Source organism: Semicossyphus pulcher, unplaced genomic scaffold (assembly GCF_022749685.1).
Source record: "Semicossyphus pulcher isolate SPU_LCO1_2020_fin unplaced genomic scaffold, fSemPul1.0.p SCAF_19, whole genome shotgun sequence".
NCBI classification, from domain to species: domain Eukaryota; kingdom Metazoa; phylum Chordata; class Actinopteri; order Labriformes; family Labridae; genus Semicossyphus; species Semicossyphus pulcher.
Window position 1 is genome coordinate 14039472 of NW_027211692.1, and position 18524 is coordinate 14057995.

The following is an 18524-nucleotide window of genomic DNA, read 5'->3' on the forward strand; positions in this document are numbered from 1 at the left end:
CAACAATTAATTTGCAAGTCAAATATCTAAACCGAAACTGTGTGTGGTTAAGCTATTCAAGTGTTAGCGGAAACGGAAACTGTGGTTTCAGTCAAAAGGGCGCGCGAAGTAAAGGAGGAAACTTAAGGTGGTTCTACCTGTTGGGCGCGTGTCCTTTCCGGGCAGGAGCGCTTGTTTTGTACCTTTCAGCCCTGCAGGGTAATCAGCTGATCCTTTTGGCGGGGAATCTGATTGGTATTTAAGTTTATTGTGATATCTGCACCAAATCCTATTTCCTCTCTTTTTTGTAAAATTACTGTACATTTTACATTGAGCACTTAAATATTGTAGTTTATATTATATATTTTGATACTTTAACCTTCTATTCTATATAGTATGTTTTGCTAATATTGTATTGTGTTATAATATAATAACATAATATGAATAACTAACAAAATAAAGCTCTTTTAAATCTTAAATATTATATAAAAACGACAGTTGTTACAAATACGATACAAAGAGAGCATTAGAAGCTTATTTGTAGTGATTTATATGTTTTTTCCTTTATTTTTGGTCCATGCTCAACTTAAATTTGGGATATGTATCCTATGTGTGTAGCGTAAAGGGGCTGCAACTGAATTTCTTTGTGCCACCCTGTGTTGCAAAATGACAAATAATTGACCCTGATTCCTTGCTATAAAAATGAATACAAACTCCAGGTGGTCCATGGTAGCAGGGATGTCGTACAGACATTAACACAGCGAGGTTAAGTACACTTTATTAATACAAAAGCCTTACATTCTCACACACATAGCAGTTAACAGCATTGTAGCATATTGCAGAACTCTCCTGGTTCCTGGATGGTTCTGGTCACTTTAGTCCTCTTCAACATGTCTTGGCTGCAAACAGTAAAACAGTAATTGTTATTTTTAATTTTGCTTTTAAAACATTTTTCATTTCATCTCATGTTAATATTAGCTGTTAGGAAAAACCTGAACAAATGCAGAGGTTAAATATTTGACCTTTTTGATTTTTGTAATTCTTTGTCTGACCAGCAGGTGTCACTAAAAAGCCATATTTTATTTCAGCAGTTTGACAGCAGCTCTCTTACCTTGGATTTGCCACAGTTGGTGAGCTTGTTGCCTTGAGAGAAAAATAAGATGAAGTGATTAGGTCTTCACAAATCGAAGAACTATTGTACTTTTCTTTCAACAAAGCTGCTCTGATAACAACAGTGATGGAAACAGAGCAGTGAGATGGGAGCAAGAGATACATTTAGCCTCCTTTAGGCACTTTTGTTTGCATTCAGCTTGTCTTTCCAACAACATACTGTATGATAGAATCTAACCCCATTCACACACACACACACACACACACACACACACACACACAAAGGACGTAGTTGTTGACTTACCTGCCAACAGAATGATGGACAGGAACACGATGACTCCAGCGAAGACCAGACCTCCAACACGAAGTGTGTGGTAGTCTACAAGTACACACAGGACATTGTCATTTATGACCACTGCACCAGCCATTTCTCTCTCATTTTACCCCGTATTTCACCCTCACACTTTTTAAACATCTGTCTTCAGGTTTACTCTTCTCTATTTTTCATTATCCCATGGCCTTTTTTTCACTCCCCACGTTCCAGCTGCTTTTATTCCTCTATCTCTCTAACGGTGCCACACAATCTATGTGTATTGGAAACTCCCTTTATCCCATGCATGCTTTCAACATTCTCTCTTCTTTGCAGCCAGAAGTTAAATATTTAAACGTTTTGAAACTTGTAGTTGTACTAACTTACCATAAACAAAGTCTGCGTCAGGGTCAACAAAGTCTGTAGCTGAAACAGACAGGAAACAGATGTTGGTAGAAACCAAGCACAGAACATTTCAGTAACTAAAAATATCTGTTTTAACACCTCTCAGTCCCCGGCATGGTTGTGGTCATGGTTAGCTGTGAAAAGGTTGTGAAAGGTGGGAAGATGAGAGGAAATCTTTAGACCGCAGGACTCTTTTTGGCTTTGTTGAGCTCTCAGGGGACACCTATGTTAAAGTTGATAAAGTGCTGGAATGTAACTCAGTACACTCAAATATAAAGAACATTTGAAGTATTTGTATGTTGTGTTAGTTTTGCAATGTATGCAACTTTATACTTTTTGACCATCTCAGGAGAAAGTACTCTCTACTCCACTATATTTGTCTACAGCAAGGGTTATACCCATCTGTGAAAACTCATCTGACATTGAATTTCCCTGATAAACTGAAAGATGAAGTGGGTACTGGTTTAGAAAATCCCCCTTTCTCTTTCGACAACATAAGCGATTGAAAAACCCCTCGGATTATCAGGAACAAGCATTTTCTCAAAGCTGAAACATGATTTCTCTCAGCCAATGAGAAGTGGACTTTTTAGAGATACATATCGCTGTTAAATAAAGGAACAGACACTATGTAAAGTAGGAGAAACTAGCACGACATGAATCATATACAGCAGTACAATGCATAATAATAATTAGTCATAGTCATAAAAAACATCATACGTAAAACACTGACATCCTAACCCTTTTGTGCATAGTGGTCATTACAGTGGACAGCTATTCAGAAGCTGTTTTCTACTAAATGCATCTTGATAGTATTGTTGATCATCAGTCATTCCCAACACAGCCACCCACTGGCCAAAAGTTGTAACTGTACCAGAAATGTCTCTTAACCAAGATGGCCGACAGAAGCTCAGAAATGCCGCGTGGCTCTTGCATTTCCTTTTTTGTTTTTGTTAAAATTCCCAAGTATGGATTTTATGTGTAGAGAAAATTCTGATTATTCACCTCTCCACTAACTGCAGCTCATGTCCCATGTGCAGCGCCCTGACTCACGCCCTCACAGAGTGAAAACATTGAATTTCCCCTCCGGGATTAATATAGCATCTGTTCTCTTCTTCTGTTTGTTTTGGAGCGTAACAGAAAGGCCTACAGGATTGTGGATCTGCTTCAATGGGGGGGAAAGCTGAGGTGTCAAGTGCTAGTTTAACAAGGGTCAATGTTTTTTGCGTTACAGTGAACATTGTTTTTCATCACTTTCATTGTTCGATTTAAAAATTAAATTTATGATCTCCACCCGAGTGAACATGTGACTAACTGAAAATGTGAGTGTTGAAAGAAACTGTTTTTGCATTAAGGAGCAATAAAACAAAATAAAGTGCTCCTAGTGGTAGTAGTCATAATTCATACATGAAAGGGTTGCATGATGTTCACTTTAGTGGACACTTGTCCTAAGAAGTAAAAATATATTGCTCTGTTTTTTAATAATTCATGCATGAACAGGTTAAAATGAATCCTTTTGCTTTGGGTACTTGTAGTTTGCTTATACTTACATATTTGATCTTAAAGCTCCTGTGAGGAGTTTTTCGCTGGTTGTGCAACAGACTGAAATTAATTCTGATTACTCTTTATGACCTACAAAAGCAAACCAGACCATCAGCGACAAGATTGATTATTTCTATAAAGTTCTTCGTATTGTCTGAAACTGCTGGCGGGGGGGTAGGTGTCAGACGAAGCAATCAACTGCAGGCTGCCTTTGTTTAGATTTTCCAGGGCAGAAATTTAAAGTGAGTGATACATATGACTGTTAAAGAAAGCAAGATGAGATTTTTTGTTTAAAAATCACCACTTAAGCATGTACAGGACAAAATCAGCAAAGAGATAGGAGGTAAGGCTTTGTCCACAGGGGGCGCCTAGTCAACACAAACTGAAAGCTCCTCACAGGAGCTTTAAATATGTTTTCAAAAGCAGGGCCTTCTCTTATAGTAGAGTATTTTCAGTGTCATGTGAATATTTTACTTAAGTATCTTAACGCTTGTTCCTCCTAGTTGTTCATCATTGCCCGACATACATATTCTTCAGTTAATAAGTCATCCTTGCCCATCATTTACACCTTGTTGTTAGTGGTTCTGACCTTGCAAACATTATGTCACTTAAATGGTGTCATGTTAAAGTGGCACTCTGTTGTGGATAATCATGAGCTCAGGTGCTGGGTAACTCACCTTTAGAGGACATGATGTCTGGTCTGTTTGTGTGTTCAGCTGACAAAACTGGAGGGACATAAAGCAAACAGTTAACAGAAGGCTGCAGCTGGTGGTGCAGGCATGTCTGCGAGCAGGACGTATTCACCATCAGGTCTTGTGTCTGAAAACTGTTAGCAGGGAGGAAGATTTGTGTGGATTTGGTTTCAACAGTTTGTCCATTTTCATTATGTTCGAGCTAGTCGAGGCTCATTTAAATCGGCTTATTCACTTTAGATGAGAGGTGGTTGAAAGGCCTCGGAAACTCTATATGTCCGGACAAATTGCCTTATCAGCTTCTCCACAACAGACTTAGAGCAAAGCGATTGCCTTGATCTTCACTGAGAACTTTAAGAGGCTAATGGCGTTATTGATCCCCTTTCCCCCTCGCTTTCTCTCTCCATCCTTTACACACACACACTTATACAAGCTGCTCGTCTGATCTACTTCTCCTGACCTATAATCATTAACGCTCACAGATTAACAGACTAAAAATTTCCCTCTCTGTCTACATTTTGTTCGAAGCTTGCCGCCTTGAATTGTTATGTGTCTGGGCCTTTTCACTGCACCGCTGAGCAGGAGGACACACCGGACAGTTACTCATTAATACATTACAGCTCCAATATTCATTAACCTTGAACCTTGCACAGTCTGATAGAGGTTATAGACGGGGCATGAAAGAGCCGCTGTGGTGACACTGGGCTAATAATCCAGAATTGATACCAAGTGGCCGATCGAATCCTTAGCGATGCATTTATTAGATTTCATGAGTGGCGTGTAATTAAAAAGAACGTTGAAAACAGATTACTGTGCGTCCTCTAAACCCACTTTTACACATATTAATTGGAGCATGTGTGCTTTTCTATTTGTCTCAAATAACAGAGCAACCTTGTCAGGACAAGTGAGTCTTTTTATGGCAAGAATGCATCTTTTTGACACCAAGTAACCCCTCGAAAACATGGATTAAGATTTGTGGGAAACTTAATCCCACAGTTACACTTTAAACCACATGTTTAGGCCTTTTAAGACTGATTTTTCTAAATTACCTGCACATTTGATTGGAAATTTGTAAAGGAAACCAAGTTGTTACTCACCTAAGCTGCTGAAGGCTCTGTATTACCTCCGTCCAGGTGAGTGTGTGGCCCCGTCTGCGTAAGGGGCAGGTGCAGACCAAACTCCCACCCCACAGATCCACCCTCTATCACCCATACACACACACACACTTCCTCTCCACGCCCACAGCCATATTTCATCCCGTCACTCAGTTACATATTTACAGGATTATAAAGTCTGCTCTCTCATGCCAATGAAGAGTATATCAGCCAACCTTTGGAGTCATTGCAGAATGAGAAGCGTGTTACTGCCTCGGCTGGCGAAGGACTATTTTCTGATATGGTTTCATAGTTGCAGCAGCAGCTTGTGACCTTGGATGACATTGAAAGGAATGTCAGAGGTCTGGATTTGCATTTCTTCGGCCTTATTATTTGGCTCAATGCTCACAAAAACAAACAGCTAATTGTGGTCAGATGTACTTTATTTATGCAAAAAGCACAAGTTGCTACACAACTTACATGCGCAGAATGAACATTTATTGTACAGCGGTCGTCTTTTAAAGAGGTACACTCAGACCTGACAGCAGATTCACAACAAAGACTGATCATTTGTTCACTCCCGCTATGATTTGGCTTACATTTGGCTACTATTAATGTAGTCTTGCACATAAATAACATCAATATAAAGTTCGCTCAAACTCGGCATTTAAACTTTGTCTCTCTTTCTTTAGCTTGCATTACACCGATACAGACATTCAAAGCATCATGACGTTCGCGATTAAATCAACAACAAAAAAAAGAGGAAAGAAAAGGAGCCAGGTTTCATAGATTTTGCTGACACTAACAAAGCGAGTGTGGGGAAAGTAATCATAGTCTGCAGGAGACAAGTTAATCCTGGTGGAGCCGGTGACGGAGCATTGGGACAGGAGAAGGCAGTGAGACAGCTGATGCAGGAGCTCCCTCCCTCCACTATAGTAGGTAAAACACCGCGGAGGAGGAGCTCGTGTCTGTGCTCGGTCAGAGAGCTGTGGCCGCTGAGATTGTCTAACATAAGGCCGATCATATTTACATGTAGACGTAAATACACTTGTGATATATGCACGCACATATGTACCTACATGTGCACGCAAACGTACGCAAAAAACACACTCAACTGTTCAAACAAAGACTTGATGAATGATATTTAACTGTATATCTTATCTGTAAACTATTGTATATATATATGTATATAATATATATGCATATAAATGTGACAAACATTATCCAAGACAACTGACAAAGTAAACAACAAATAGACAAATCCTAAAACCTAAAGGCAGTAGATAGAAACAAAGAACAGCGGGACCACACAACATTAAAGATTCTTCTTCATGGGCTTTAAAGACAATCTTGTGTCAAAAGTGCTACCAGCTAAGACGACGAACAGGAGTGAGACTGTCACACGAAGGCACAGGAACAAACAAGAGCACTGAAGGACTGGCACGGTCACAACGGAGCACAACAGGCGAGAATTATGTACAAAGAACACCTCTGAATATGTACCCTTACCCTGACATTGAACCAGTTATAATAATCGCTGTTTATTAAAGTGGCTTAATATCAAATACAAGTGAGCTTCAGAAGGCAGTCTGGTCCGGTGTCGTTGCCTCAGTTCTCTGCTGGAGTCTCTTTGGCGGCCGCTGCAGCTGAAAGATGACAAGGATGAGCCTTTTAGACAAAAGCACAAAACTTACCCACAATTCTCTCTTCCTGGTCACTTACATCCAATCACTTGGACTACACTGATAGTATTAATACTCGTTGGTGAGTACATGCCGTATGAGGTTGTGTGTTGGTGACCTTGTGGCGCACCTCGCTATAATTCCAAGGTTTTTTATTAGAGTTTTTCTTCTTTATACTTCTGCTCCACACGACACAGTTCAAAGGCACTGGTTACATAAACTTCACAAGATATATCAGGGACAACATAAGCAGTCATCTCCACGGCTGGGCCTGTCTGCTTTTAAACTGCAGTGTACCAAGGACAGGCTGAACAACACGTTCTCAGATTGGCAGGTTTGAGACGTCACAAACCTAAGGAGCCAATCCCGTTAATGGACGGGGTGACGCTATGCATATCATCATGTGCAACCTATGGCAACCACTTCGGCGCTGCGCGAGCCAGCTGTAACCTCATTATTAAAGTACTACTACTAAGTACTAAATTTCAAGCTAGCTAAGTTTCAACAAGTTGCCACTAAACGGCGGCAGAGACGTGTTTTGTTTTCTGCTGTAATTTTTACGAAAGGAGAAACACAACACATAGTGGGCGGGGCCTATGTTGATTCAGGAGTTTTTAATGAGGGAGAAGGAGGTGATGCCTTGGGAGGATTTTTACAAGCTAATTAAACGTATTTTGCAGAAAACATATATCAGACACAATTTATTATTTCAAGCAGAGCATTTTATGTGTCTTAAAACATGACTGGAGCTGGTCTGTGAGGGATTAACACATAGCTTTCAAATACATTTGGGTACTAGGCTAAAATTCCCTCACTTTCTCTACTCAGCTATTTTATTATGTTGGAACACTTTGTTACACAAGTTCCTTTGTTTGCATTACACTAAATACAGCGCCAATACTTTCCTGTCAAAAGATACAACCAAAGGATTTAAACATGGCAGCCAAACAAAGAGGTTGGGAACTTTTTTTTTTCCAGGATGGACAACGTGATATCTTGGATGTTCTATACTGCTTAAATTATCTATACCGCTTATACTGTTCAGGGTCACGGGAGGGCTGGAGCCAATCCCAGCTGTCATTGGGCGCGAGGCGGGGTACACCCTGGACTGTTCGCTGGTCAATCACAGGGCTAACACATAGAGACAGACAACCTCTCACACTTACGTGCACACCTACAAGAAATTTAGAGTCACCAATGAACCTAACGAGCATGTCGGACTGTCGGAGGAAGCCGGAGTACCCGCACAGGGAGAACATGCAAACTCCACACAGAAAGGCCCCCTTCGTCCGCACAAGGGTTTGACGTAGAAGCCTTCTAGCTATGAGGCAAAAGTCGTAACCACTGCACCACAAAAAATCACTGTAAACATATTCTGCATAATATCTGCAGGCAAGAGATAAGATTTTGGTGTCAGAAGCGTTGTGGTTGCCTTATCACTTTACTGCGAGTTCAGAGATTGAACTACAGCTAACCCTAACCCTAGATTTCCAGATTGAAGAGAGTTGAATGTGGAAACACCTTGAAATGTATCAACTTTAACTTAGGATATGACATGTACTTTAAAGTGTGCATTTATCTCCTGTCCTGTGGTCACTCCTACAGGCAGACTCAATCATGGATGTATTCTGGGGGGCGAGGCAGAGGTGAGAGCAGCTGACAGAGAGGTAAAATGTGCATCTTACCCTTTGAGACAATCAGGTTCTCCTCCTGTTGTTCCTCGTCTCCGGGGGCACTGTGGAGAGGATCCACAAGTTTACATGTTAACCACATCTTGTACTATGACAGAAAGCTCTTAAACAACCAATGCCTGTTTATTTTTTTATATTAAAGGAGGACGCTGACATACCTGGGCTTCTTGTTGATGCTGCAGCGGCATCGTCGACCTAAAACAAAAAACAGCTTTAGTTGACTGTTACCTGATAATGAAATGGTGCAACGACAAAGTGTGAAAATAAGGACTGAGTAATTTATCATTCATATTTTTAATATGAATGTTACACTCGATTGCACTGAGTACACATAATAAAATGATACACACGCGCACACTGACAGAGCGGAACTTACTGAGGATGAGAAGAATACCCAGTGTGAACAGAACCACCGCTAACGCCAACCCCCCGATCCTCAGGCTCTCGTAGTCTGCAGAAGAAGTTGATGTCAGAATGAAAAACAAATGTAATTAATGTGCCATTTATTCATGTTCAAAAAGATGATTTTTTTATGTGGAGACAAAGTCGTTCTGTCTCAATAATGTGCTACAGAAAAAAAACAGGATTTACCAAACTAAACTAAACTTACCGTATTTAAATGGGTCTTTGTCTTCCTTCTTGTCATCTATAAAATATAACAGTAAGCTCACAGTAAGAAACAAGGTGTTCCTGTTTATGCAGCGTGCATTAAAACAAATAATTAAAACATCATTCAAGACACACTGACAATAGCTCTTGTCTTTGCTCTGAGTTATATTAAGTATCTTTTCTGTTGTTTTGCTCTGCACGGGAGGTTTTCAGGAGAGGCGCTGTTGTGGTTCCCTGAGCCAATCACAGCGTGCAGGTGATTGTGGGAGTGGTTCAAATTAGCAAATGGGCCCCATTCAGCGCAACATGGCGAAAGAGCGATGCAGAGTTGGCCTTCTTTCTGTTGGACAGGTAAGGTGCCTCAAACCGGGTAGGACAAGCTAACCGGCGGTAAGCATGCTAGCGCAAAGGTAACCGTGATGCTATCGGTGTTAGCTCGGCGGGGTGGGTGTGTTCTCGCACGAGAGTGACTGTGCGTTCACACCGAATGCGAAGTGAATATTCACCTCGCGTTACTCGCGCGAGTTTGACCGCCGGATCAAAATTCGCGTTTAAATAACGGGCAAATATTCGCCCTTCGCTTCCGGAATGGAGGAGAGGAAGCGGGGCTTATCTCCATGGTTACCAACAGCGTCAGGAGAATCTCAGTGCTCACGAATTTGTGTCTACTCATGTCATTGCATTGACTTTGTATGGAATCTCGCCACAAGTTTGCGTCTATTCGCGTTCAGTGTGAACGTACAGTGAGTCACTCTCACTGGTGATAAAGCACCCAGGAGGAGGGGCCCAGTTTGAATGTGTTGTTGACAAAGTGCAACTACTTATTATACCTTTAAATCCCACTCTTTCTTCCTGTTTAATTATTTAATATGGTTCAGATGAAATCATCATGTCCATATGCACGTAACACATACATCTCCAAGCCATTTTGAGCGGTTAATCACACCTGAAGGGTTTGATTTAAATGCCTCTTGTAACTAAACCTCACCCCGTAATCTGTATCAATAGAGAAACATCACAATACAGAAATACAGAAACAATACAGTTTCATATATTAGGTTATATCTATTCATACAGATACATCTCTATTTCCTGCCAAACAATCACTCTCATCTCTTCAGCATTGATTTCACTCCATACAAATCTATCTCTAATCAACGCACTGCTGAGTCTGGTCATTTTTGGACTTAATCCATGCATCTGCCACTGATCTCTGTAATGGGCTAATCCATAGGAGTCTGATTTGATCAGGAAACCCACAGAGTCATCTATGCGGTTGTGAACTGAGGTGTGACCCCATTAGAGATTACATCCAGTGTACTCACCCTGTGCACTCTGCTCTGTAGCAGCTGAGAGGCAGCGAAGAGGGGAAATGGTTTGAAAGGAAAGGGAAGAAGGTAGGAACACAGGAAATTACAGAAGAAAAAAAGTGAAATATATTAATACATCTGTCAATCCATCTATTTATGTGTCACAAAAACACTTCAAAGCATGCTAACCCCAACCACAACATCTATTCATAGTGGATGACTGTGTGAACATTTTTCCTTGTCTTACATTTAATCACACGCTATAAACAGACCTCACACACACAGACAGTGACTCGCCAGTCTATGAAACCCACACATGAAGCCCTAAAGTGGTAAAATTGATGTTTTCGCTAGCAGCCCACACCCAATGAGGGCCTCTTCATGTAACATCACACAGCCCCGACACTGCCTCCCTGTGGACGACTGGTGTGTGTTTGCATGCACGGATCTGTGTGTGAGTAAGGGGGCACTTACCAGCCACACACACCAGGAGAGAAGAGAGGAAGAGCAAAATAGTTTCCATGGCAACTGTTGACATAGAGTAATAAAGAGGGAGGGAGAGAGAGGATGAAAGACAAAAAACATACAGAGGTCTGTTTTAGTAACCTACATTAAATGCCCCTGCAACACAGGACATAAGCAATAAAATACAGTTAATATACACAGACTATGGCCACACATGCACACAGTATGTTTGTAAGGTGGAATCACATCACACAGTACTCTCTATCCAAACCCCTGGAGTTTAACTGATATAAAAGGCCTACAGATATAGTTTCTATCTCGCATAAATCCATGTTAAGAGCCCACATACATGTTCTCTTTTCCTGGCAGAGATTCCTCCCTTCTCCCTGTGGGCCTCACACAACCTTGGCCCATTTTCAGTGCACACAGAACATGTTCATATAAGACTATTTTGCATTGCTCAATACATTTTCGAAAGAACTATTGTGGCTGTCAATCAGTCAGCGACAGTGCTAAGAAAATAAACCTCAACACATTTTTGCACTGATTGCCATGAAACAATGTACAGAACTTCATGGCCTCCAAAGGATGAACCCAACTATTAGTCGGATTGCCATAGCGCTAAATAAAATATGTTAGCATGCTAGCACACAAAAGAAAGATTGTGAAAATGCGGGACAGCAAAACTTATAAATATCAGAATGGTAAAACTACTTCTCAGTTGTTCAGCAACTGTAAAGACAATGGATGGAGAACATCCGGAGGGACATTAGGTTATATTTTAAGCTTAAACAACATATTTTTAAGAAAATTGCTGCTGCCTGACAACAGCTAACATTAACATTCAATCACTTCCTAGCTAACACCACCATTTGATCGTGAATTCCTCGCGAATTCATGACAAAAGATGTTAGCTAGCTGAAGGTAATAGCTAGGAATTAAGCTAACGTTAGCTTTTGTGACTAAGCTGTCCTAATGAGCCTAAAAATATGTTTTGATAACTCATTAGCTACCAACAGCTAAGTTGCAACTCTTAATATTAGCATTCAGCCTATTTCTAGCTTACATTAGTGTTAGCTGGCTAACAGTTAGCCAGGAACACCTTTCCTTTTGTACTGTCTAATGTTAGCTTGAAAGTGGATTAATGCTAATGTTACCTGCTGTCTAATGTTATTTGATGTGATAAATATGTAATTTTAACTCAAAGCACAGCCTGATTTTCATCCAGATGTTAATGTCCATTGTCTTTCAGTTGCTGATAGATCCAGAAGCAGTAAAATGATAACAATTTCTCAGATACTCTATAGCCCATGTTAATATGACTTGCAAACATTGGACACAGGGGTAAATCATTTTAAAGCATTAAGCTTCCTGAGCGCAACATCAGAGGAAAATGGCCGCCATGGGAGTACAGTAAATTGTGGCAAAGATCAGTCATGTTTTGAATATATGACAATAAAGCATTTATATTTAATACAATTTTTTTCCCACTGTAATATCTAGTCCAGGGAACTTCAGTGTGTATTGAGGCATGGCCAGTTTTGGCAAATCAATAAATTTGATTTATGACAAGCACTTTGGTCCACTTATGTCAAAAATCAATTTCAATCCACACTACTTGATGAGTAGATGTTGAAGTCCTCACTTTTCTAAAAGTCCCACAAAGACAGGTTTAAAAGGGCACATCATCTACTGTGCTCTCATTCTGATATTACAATATAATAATGGCCAGAGCACTTACAATTGTACAAAAGCACACCTGTTGGCAACAACAAGTCAATATCTATAAGTGCTTTAATATCCTATTATATCCTCCAGTGCGAACATGGTGTGTGGTAATGTATTATACATCAACATTCAGAAGCCATCAAACAAACTAAATGGTCCAAATGGTTGTAGGATTGTCAAATACCTCTGGAAACTATTACCACCCTCAGCTTATAGGGGACAATATTTAACAGCAATGGGCTACATTTGATGAACCATGTGAAATCTCCATATATAAAATAGAAAGTGACGCATCCACCATAAAATTGCACGCTCTACACACAAACTCGGGGAGCCACCTGACCTGCCTGCCTACATGCATTTATATCTTTCTATTCATCTGACTCACCAGGTCCATTTATGTCCATCTACCCATCTGTTTGTTTGACTGTCTTTAACTGTATGAGCGGAAGAGGACATAGTGCACTTACATGCCGTGAGTCCATTATTGTCATTAGCAGAGGTAGCGACTGTAGCATTCCTGCTTAGCTGCTATTCGTACATTGGTAATTCTTGTATTTGATTTGTGAGCCCACATACAGATCTGAGCGACATGTTCATGAATTAATGTGACACAAGATGACAACTGAAGAATATAAGGCCTATGGCATCCATCCATTATGCCATCTTGCCAGAAAATGACCCTGTGTGACCTTGGACAGATAAAAACATTTTAATGGGCTTTTACATATAACAATAATTTACTTTAATTCATATTTTTCTTTTTTCTACAACAGCTTTGTTGGGAGCCTTTTTTGCACTTTAAGAAGTAGCACTTCTTTAAGTTTCTATTACACAGAAATGGATTTTGGTAAGAAGCTCTTTCGTTTCTGGTGAATTACTCGTCTCCATTCGTACAAACACTAATTCTGATTGATTATTCTGATGTCATTTTTCCACACGTGAGGATTTCCATTTCAATTGTGACCACACAGTTAAGACTGAAAGCTCTGAAGTCGTTTCTCAAGGTCTTTCTGATAATCCAGGTGTGCGCATTGAGAGAACACTGTGCAGTGTGTTTGAAGGCACATCTGTCACATCTGCACATCTTAAAAGAGACATCTTTTTTCCCACATGAGAGGAAATGATTGATGGCTGACCCAAATCTGTACATCACTTACATTCAGCTCTGACACATTAATAAACACTGATCCAGATCAGGTACAGCAGCAGGTGGGAAAATTATTCACAATATGGTGGGGGTGACCTTTATATGACAGCATATTGCTGTCACACTTGGTTTTACAAGATTACTTTTAGATGTATTGGATATACATAATACATAATTTTCTATATATTTAATGTATCTAATGGTGTTCACCTTCTATAGGCCCAACACTGTCTATATGCATAGCTTTACAAATAGTTTCTGGATATGTATATATAGATGTAAAATCAAAAGCACTTGGATAGATGATTCATTGACTGGTTGGACTTCTCTCTTTAATTTTTCATAAGCTACAATCTCTTAAATAAGCAATTCGCCCCTGGTCAGTCAAAGCTGGTGTTCTCTGTAATCGATAAAAGCAATAATATTTGAAATTGACACCATAGCTGTGGAGAAAGTTGTACAAACAGCTCGTGGTTTCGCCCATTCTACATTCCTACAACACCCAGCGTGCACTGCGCCCAGGAACGGTGAAATACTACCGTTTTCCTACCGTTGCAGGCAATGGCTCAGAGCGGTACAGAATCCGAAACACGACAAGAATATACTGGTGGATCGTCTAAAAAATCTTGTGTTCTGCAGTCTACATTTCAAACCTGACGATTTTTAACGAGACATGACATCAGAGGCGGGTGTGCTAGATTGAGGAAGTGTAGTTTAGCAAGCTCCCTGGCCTCCGCCAGACGACGTGTTTTACGTCGTCTGGTGGAGGCCATAATGGCTTTAGCTCCCCATAACAGCATGATGGGACTGAGGTTGAAAATCTGAGATCTAAACTGGCCCTTTAATCTTGTTGTTTTAACACCAGTTAGAAGATTCTTGCCATAAAATACAGAACTAGTAAGTTGATATGTTAATTTGTTGAGATAAGTTTTGTGATATAATAAGATAAAGGGATGTTTCGTCGTTATTACAAGGACAGTATTATGAGAAAACAGAATCATTTGGTAATGACATGAAAATGTGCTGTTATAATGTGTTATAAGAATCTGATAAGTATCTCCTTATAATTATAATTGAAGCATATATAATTTTTTGTCATGGTGGCAGCAATATTGTGAACACTTTCTATGCTTATTCTATTAAAAAGCTAATTGCATAAAAGGTTACTTGTTTTTCTCTCACAAGTTTCTGTACCACTTGTGATTCGACACTGACTGTCTCAGCCATAACAGATTTAACACTTTGACATAGTTGTTTACAATTTTTAGTGACAGTTTATTACAAAATTAAAGCCCAAGCTGAGGCACAGAACATTAAATATAAATGGTGCATTTTACATTATGTCACACATTTGTTACTTTCTGGCTGCTTTACTGTGGCATAAATGAAAAACCTTCTGCCCTGATGAGATTTTGTTAGGTACACTTGACCATGAAACACCTTGTTCTCCCTCTTTAAAAGCAACAGCAGTCTGCCTTAACCCTTTTCTCCCTCCTCTTAACCTTCCTCCTCAGCTTTCAATCAGCTGAAGAGTAAACCTCTATATGTCTAAGAGGATATGGCATTGCTGGGAAACGTGGATAGACAGATGAAAATGTAATAAGATGTGTACCTCTTGGACTATCAATCTTTCCTTTCTATCCTTGTTACAAATGAGAAACAATGTTTCAAGCTTTTTCTGATTACAGAAAACCTTATTTTGGAATAAATTATGAGTAAATTGTGCATCAGGAACTTTCTTAGCCTTTTGCAAAACATTCTCCGGTCCCCCAGTGAGCATTGGGCCGGATGCTCTCCTGTATGACTAGTGCAAAGATCGCTCTGTGAATGTGAGACTAATGGAAAGGCAGATTGTGAGTCTTCTCACTAAGAGACCTGTTAATGGAATAGATATGACAGTAAGTGTTCGGGGTATAGAGGCTCGTTGGACAACTTCCACTGACTCTGGAGGAGCCAAAGATAGTCGGAGGTCAAAGGTCGAGCAATCAGTCACACTTAAAAATACTGCATGTCCATTCACACCGTAACACCTGTCCCACTTTAAAGGTCACAGGAAGCAGACCTCTATGAAATACAAAACTCAATTTGAAAGTAACTCTAGTTAATTTTATTTAGCCTATAGAAATTAAGTTCCTTTAATTGTAGCAGATATCAGAGACTATCATTCTTCTTGGTGACAAAATAGCTTCTGATACGTTAAACAAGTTGAAAATTGAACTGAACTTATATTATAGCCTGAGCGATAGGCCCACACAGATATCAATATTTCAACTTTTCAACCTATTTTTATTTATTTTTTTACATTAATTCCTTTTTTTCCCTCTTTTTTTTCTCTGTGGTCTCTGTTTGACTATATAATGGTAAAACTGGTGATACTGGGGCATGTAAAAAAACATTCCTTTCTGATTGATATTTTGTGCTTTTCTAAGTTTTCCTAGTGCACACTATGAATCTCATCTAAGAGGGAGTATTTTAAACTGTTAGTAGGTCAGTGTCACATGTTTGTCCTGTGGATAGTCTGGCAGACTGGCACTGTCCACTGTAATGTATCGTGCAGCCTTTCAGCTCCAGCCTTTCTCTCCCTGTGTATGAAACATGGCACCGGAGGAGCTGCCTCTCCGTCTTCCCTTAACCCTCTGTATTTGCACTATTGTTGAACATTATCAAGTTCCAGTGCCAGACACCTGTTTGTCTGAGAAGAGAGGACAAGAAAAGGGCGGGTAGCATGAATGTATCTGTTTAGTGAGGAAGAGGAAACATCATGAAAAGGGGGCTGTTTTCTGTGATGTGGGGACAAAGAAAGGGCAGGCTAAAAGACAGGGATAACAGGAGACGAGCAGACGGGGATGGATGTAATTTGGCAGGAGAACACAGGCGAAGGGCACTTCTTGATTTCCAGTATAGAATAGACAGATGTTTTAAAGAAAGGTCAGGAAGTGTGGTGAGGCAGATGAAATGAGGGTGAGAATGAAGGAGATGAAAGGGACAACATGACGAAAAGCATAGGAAGCAGTCAGATTATAAAGTATACAGAAATTGAAAAATGACCTTTGACATCATACTTTATCTGGTATGTGTGAGTCTTAGGCAAGCTTAAGGTCAGTGTAACACATTTAAAATCAATCATTGGGGAATTTTCGAAAGGTCATGAAAGAAAAAATATGTTTAAATGACACAATATGTTTTTGAGTGTACGTGTTTGTCCCTCTTTACAAGCATTGTGCCAAATGTCCCACTTTTTTTTCACAATTTTTGATCAGGTGCCAGTTTCTAATCAATGAACCTGAGGCCTCAAAGTATTAAACAATATAAATAAAATGATCTCATTGACAGTTAATAGATCCTATTTTTTCCAACTTTTTTTTTTCCAAACGTAGGGCAGCTAAATAGGCCACACCACAGGTCTCCATAACATTTGTGGGGTTACAACTGTTGCATCAGCATGTGCGTTGTTCATAGTGACCAGATAGGCTATCTCCATGGTAACTGTGTCCAACTGAAAATTCTGGCGCCGAAGTAAAATGGGTTAAGATGGCTATCATGTCATTACAACAAGGGCAACATTGGTGCATATAAAAAGGGGGAAAGGGGCGTGGCACGTGCATTTGAAGTCGTTGTTATTCGGTCATATTTCCGTTTTGTTTCTTAGATAAATTGGCACACATTTATATATGGCTAAATACGTCACCTTTAAGGGGTAGAGGTTGTAAATTCAGCGGCTTTGTGTCAGTGCAGACAGAAAAACGCATCGATAGGCGTAACAGTATGTAGTAAAAAGACAGACTGGTTGGCACTGTCAGCTTTCACTCACAATAAACATAAATTGGCAAGATATATTTCACCTTTAGATGTGTGACGTCTGCGCGTGCATCAGTTGCGTTCATCAACCTGTGGATCATATGCTGAGCAGAGGAACGAGACATCCTCCGCTTTGAGATTTTATCGTCTTACACGAGATGTGAGGTCTGGTTTTTCCCTCAATGTTACGATAACAGTCCGTTATATGGTCACGCGCGTTTAAGGCTTTGATCAAGAGCATATCCATGTTTTTTGGGGGTTTTTTGCCGCGTGCCAGTGAAGGTTACAGTGATCAGTGCCAGTAGACACACCCTCATTCTATAGCTCTGATAAACAACAAGTAGCCTTGGAAATGGCTTCTCTGCAAGTAAATGACACCATGCTCAGTCGTATGTAAATGTGTCAAACATCTCACAAATTCGCGTGAAACAATTTTATTTTGAAATTTTCCTAATTCACTGAAAATTCTTCCGATTAAACGATTCCTTTACAGTGGGCGGTGTACTCATATTAGCAACTGGAAATAGATAATTATTGATTCACGTGACGATCAAATGCATCTTTCATGGCTATTCCAACCCCTCGTGACTGTTGTTTTCCGAAAGAAAAACAGTAACATCGTCTAAGACATCCAATATGCTTTCTTATCAACTTACCTCTGGTTTCCCCCGCAGACCTTTGGCCAACAAACTGATTTCCTCCCACACAAAAAAATCAATCAGCTTGTCTCACAAGGCTTTAAATCCAAATATTCTCATCTGTCAATATGTGCACACTGCTCACATCCACTCGTCCTGGAAAAAAACAGACGTGATGGGTAACAATGTGACTCCTGGAGTGACTGCTTATTCAGTGTGTTCAACACCCTATGTTGCTCCCTCTCACTCCCTCCCTCTCTTTCTCTCTCTCACACACTCACATACACCCATCATAGCCCCCCCAGCATTGTGCCAGTTGGTGCG

At 40.1% G+C, this 18524-nt stretch overlaps 1 protein-coding gene across 1 annotated transcript; it reads right to left on the reverse strand.

Moving 5' to 3' along the window:
- Positions 1–5554: 5554 nt before the first annotated feature.
- Positions 5555–18516, reverse strand: fxyd6 (FXYD domain containing ion transport regulator 6). The gene is made up of 8 exons (XM_069668573.1): positions 18219–18516; positions 10896–10949; positions 10437–10460; positions 9113–9148; positions 8879–8953; positions 8661–8697; positions 8497–8546; positions 5555–6775 (listed from the first exon to the last, which is right to left on the reverse strand). Exons 2-8 carry the CDS (start codon positions 10942–10944, stop codon positions 6738–6740), a joined length of 309 nt encoding a protein of 102 aa, XP_069524674.1. The 5' UTR covers positions 10945–10949; positions 18219–18516; the 3' UTR covers positions 5555–6737.
- Positions 18517–18524: the final 8 nt, after the last annotated feature.